Genomic DNA, 4,996 nt, shown 5'->3' with positions numbered 1-4,996 from the left:
CAGTAGAGCTATTAAAAAAAAAAAACCAAAGCCAATGTCACAATCAGTCACCTGAGCAATATGGCTGGCAAAAACCATGAAGAACTAAATCACTATGAAAGGGTTTGGGGAAAAGGGGTTATAATTTGAACAAACTTGAACCTACACTGTATAAGAATTTTTCTATACGGTATTTCTTTGATTTAAAAGCCTTCAATCTTTTTTCTCTACACTTTTATCTTTTATTTTAGATACTTGATCAACAGTTGTGACCCCTCTCTACCCCCAGCGGGTCATAATTTGAACAAATTTGTTTCTTCTCTATCTGAAGATTCTTCAGTATAAATGTAACTAAATAAGACTGTTCTTCTAGCTATAGAGAAGATTACTGATGAATTTTCCTAGGAATACATATCTAAAACTTTGGTTATCCATAGTAGCCCCTCCTACCAACTGGGGTCATGGGGAAAAACTTGATCTACTCAACCCAAGAATGCTTTCATGAAATTGTCAACTCTTTGGACTCATTGGTTTCTAAAATTTTTAAAATGATACCATTGATTTATTGCTGTTATCTTCTCTTGTAAAAAGGCCTGGTCCAGTTATCCATATGAAGTCAATTATATGAAGAGTTTAAAGACAGACTGGCACCAGACAAAATATGATCAGAAAGATTCACACGAGTCGTTGGCTCTGGTGAGCTAAAAATTACATAAAACATCAGTAAACAGAAAAAAATCTAACAATAAATCTGCACTCAGACAATACTACAAAAATTTCAATGCAGTTTAAATGCAATACATGTAAACTTCATTATTAAGAAATTGTTGGTACAAATGTAATATTTCTACATTTCTGTTGAGATATCAAAGAATGGTTAATAATTCTCATTATAAAATGGCACTTGATTCCATCGAAAACTTGAATGTTTATAATGTAAAGAAATGTTGCTTTTAATAAGTATATCCCAATAATTAATGTCAAAAACTTATCCAAATTTGCTAAATGTTACACATATTATTAATACTAAGGTAACAATCTGAAGTCCCATTTGAACTGAGTACATTCTTGATTTTTCACTATTAAATGTTACAAAATCAAATTGTAAGTTATTTCTTTATACCTGAGACTGGACATCCAAGAATTTATGAATTCAAAGATGAATAACTAATTTTCTTTTCAGTTATTCTTATCTTTATTAACTTTTATTGATTTAAAATTAAAATATGCCCCAATGTGTGCTTCCTTCACACTGAAATTTACCTGTTTTAACCAATATATAAAATTTGAATTACATTAATGATTCAGAAATGATTTCATAAGTTCTTCAATCAATGTTGTTAAGGTCAAGATTAAATAAATAAATGGTGCCTACAGATTTTTCAAATTTAGTAAATAAATTCCTTTAATGATGCTTCATAACTTTAGCTTGGTCATATAAGGTGTTTCAAGGGATAATTTTCAGGTGAAAAAGATGAAAAACCATATTTTAAACTGTCCTTTCCACTGAAAAATTAAGCTACCAGTCATGAATACAAGAGTTTTTTTTCCATATCAGACCAAGAAAATATATCCAGATTCCCTAGAGTCTTTCAAAAATCAATAATTTGTATGTTCTTGACCTCTTCTTTAAAATAATGTCAATACAGGTATTTAGTTCAAATTGAACTCCATGAAAATAATTTATTAACTCCATGAAAATAATTTATCTTCAACAATATTCGATATAGAGCCATAAATTTTGAAAAAGAAAAACGAAATTGATCATGATATCGTAATGGATCTAGCACCCCAAAAATTAGTCTCAAGACCTTTATTAGATCTTGACCTTTAACACTTGTTAAACTTATTTGTTTATTTTCTTCATGGCAGTTACAGCCTTTACTCTAAGTGTTTTCCTGTCATTGAACAGTTTTGTTCTTATTTTTTGGTACTTTTCCTGTTCATTTAACCCAGCAAGGCTGCTTAAGTTGACACTTTCCAAAAACTGAAGAATGACCTCTTTACCTACAAACAAAACTTGACATGGCAGTTAAGAGATTAAAATACTAATTAAGACATTTTAAATTGTGTACTTCTTTCAATTAAGTTAAATGAATTAGCCTTAAAATGTAACAACATATATATTTAAATTTTAAATACACTTCAACCCATTAACCCCCACCCCCACCCCCTTTTTTTCTTTTTAGACTTTTAATGCATTATATTCTGTATCATGACTGAAAAAATCTTTGTCTTCATCATCTTTGAATTGTATCAAAGCTGAACAGACAGAAAGACCACATTAAAATAAATCTCACTTGAAACTACCAAAATACAGAATAACGGGAGGTAACCAAGGTGTGGTTAGTAGTTCTATAGTGTCCAGCCATAGTCTATAACACTACTTTCCTGATTAAGTAGCGGTGGGATTTGAACCCACATGCCCCTATATTAAGACAGTTAGAGGTAAAATATACAGAGGTTTATAACTGACAAATGGGTAAAGGAGTACATGCAGTGGTTAAAACAATACGTCCCTCAAATATATAATTATATAAGGAAAGTAAGACTTAAATACACAGCTGGTTTTTTGACCAATATACTAAAAAAGGTAAACTAAAGGGTAAAAGGGGAAAAAAAATAGGATCACATGCAAATATAAAACAAATCTATGGAATAAATTAACAGAGTCAGTGTACAAATCACTTTTGTAGCATTAGTTTTAGTATATCCCACAACCACTATATATAGCTGAAGTTAACTTACCTCTGACCTGTAAATCTAGCATATATACTTAACAAGAGGTCCATGGGCCTTATAGGTCACCTGAGCATTATGCATATTGAAACTATATTATGAAGATTTTCATCAAAAATGTAAAAAGTTACGCCAAAATCAATTAAATTGGTCATTTCACGTGTTGCATGTGAGCCCTCCTGCAAGCATGTGCGCGCAAAATGACTTGTTCGGTCAATCTACATAACATGTCTCCTGACCCTAAAAACATTTTACCTTACTCTGATGTGTATAGTTTACAAGATCACTCAAGGACAAAATTTTCCCAGGAAGAAAAAAAATATTAATAACTAGTGTTAATTGTAAAGGGGACCGTTATACATGTTCCATATCCCTTTTTGTGCCTTATTCTTGTACATGTTAGATTTCTCTTCTTTTTTTTTGCTCAGTATCAAAGGATTTGATTTAAAAATGGAAAAGAGTTACAATGATATCAACTGTATATCATTTAACATTTTGTTTGCGCGCACACATTCATACATGTGGAAGATGACCATGACCTTAATCTTTGCTTTAATTTCATGATCAATGCAGAAAAATAATAAAAATAATAATAAACAGAACAATATCAACAGGTCTTTCCACAGAAAGGTGGAAAGACCTAATAATAATAAGGTGTTTAGTGGTACTTGTATATTGTATCTTAAACCTGCAGTATTACACATGAATGTAACAGTTATAAATCTTTAAAATATTTAAGAAACATCTATCGGGATATAAATACGGGTTGGTTACGAGATGAAACTATGATGAATTTGATCTCATACCAACCCGTATTTATTTCAAAAATGAAGCTTATTTCAACTTTTGTTATACGATATAACATAACTTGGGATAGGTTAAAATTTGTATCTCTCCATCATGAAGTGTGAGTGAAAAATTCTCGAGAGGGACATTTAACACACAAACTAGCTTCATATGCCTTTGATTACGTGAACTAAAAATACAATATACAAATGCAGCATTAATGTAATTAAACATGATTGAAAAACAAAGGCATACCTTCCTCCATGGAAATTAGCATTTTCCCCATCACACAGGTTGTTCTAATGCCAAGAGGACACTGATAATTCTCCCTGTTGATGTGTTCTTCATGTCCCATATGCTCAAGGAATATTTTCCTATTCTCCTCCGTCATGTCAAGACTGGCATAGATTGATGATATCCTATGTCTCATTTTTGTCGCTGTTACGGAAATGTCCACGCCCGCCCTCTCGCACACCTCTGAGACTGAATGCCAACCAGAACAGTGGGATAACCCATTTCTGGTGGCAAACAGGAAGCCATTCTCCTCCCTTATACCGAATCCGGATCTGTTCATTGTCAAAATGCTGATAGCAGGCAATAGGTCTACTGGAACCAGAACTGGTACAAATTTTTTCCCTTTCCCTTTCAGATATGCCAACTTAAACTTGCCTAAAAGATATTTCTCTGCAGGATCAGAAATTTTTTCAATGGCATCATCTGGCAGCCATGTTCCCTTTTCTGCATCATCCCACTCCTTCAACATTCTTGATGCTTCCTCACCTCTTCTTTCATTAAAAAGTGTAAGCCTTGCAACAACTAGACTCCTCAACCAGGCAAAGTTTTTCATGCTAAAGTTCCCTACTACATTTTGTACTTCAGTTGAAATGTATTCTTTTAACAGTGTAAGCTTTGTCTCATTTGGCAGATTCTCTGGTTTTCGTAGCTTTTCAAGTGAGTTTTTGACGCATGTTTGTCTAGCACTGGGAAACAGTTCGCTGGACATGTTCTTATAAGCAGCTTTGAAATATTTAAGTTCTTTCTTCTTTTCATCTTGCTTTGTCAGAGCATAGTGCCCATCTAAACTTTTCAAGGATCTCAGAATAATAGCATCAAGAAATAATTTTTGTCCGTGCTTTTCTTTTTGGTCATTTGTTGTTACCAATTGCTGCAGCCCTGACGCTTGGGCCATAAAATTCACCATTTTGGTAGAGGCACTCTTGCTCATCATAACTATGTACTTAGTTGGTTTATTTAATACCCAGGAGCAGAGAAGAAGATTTTCAAAGAAATAATGCATTTTCACTACCTACTTATTTAGCCCCGCCCTACACTAGAACCCCTGACCCCGGGGCCATGAATTTCACAATTTTGGTAGAGGACTTACTGCTGATTTCCTTTTTTTCAACATTGATTTTTTTGTTTTTCATCTGGCTTCAGGGGGGAAAAGATCTGTTTGCAGCATTTGTGTTGCTTAAACTTTTAAAAAAAACTG

General features: G+C 33.0%; 1 protein-coding gene across 1 annotated transcript; it reads right to left on the bottom strand.

The window, feature by feature from the left end:
• Positions 1–1,825: 1,825 nt before the first annotated feature.
• LOC134260926 (uncharacterized) lies at positions 1,826–4,705 on the bottom strand. Its single transcript, XM_062743451.1, has 2 exons — positions 3,760–4,705; positions 1,826–1,986 (listed from the first exon to the last, which is right to left on the bottom strand). The coding sequence occupies exons 1-2, from the start codon at positions 4,703–4,705 to the stop codon at positions 1,826–1,828; spliced, it is 1,107 nt and encodes a 368-aa protein (XP_062599435.1).
• Positions 4,706–4,996: the final 291 nt, after the last annotated feature.

Source organism: Saccostrea cucullata, unplaced genomic scaffold, assembly GCF_032062105.1.
Source record: "Saccostrea cucullata isolate Sc308-1 unplaced genomic scaffold, CSIRO_AGI_Scuc_v1 ctg2041, whole genome shotgun sequence".
NCBI lineage: Eukaryota > Metazoa > Mollusca > Bivalvia > Ostreida > Ostreidae > Saccostrea > Saccostrea cuccullata.
Note: the sequence above shows the minus strand (reverse complement) of the source record. Positions and strands in the feature narration are given on the sequence as shown.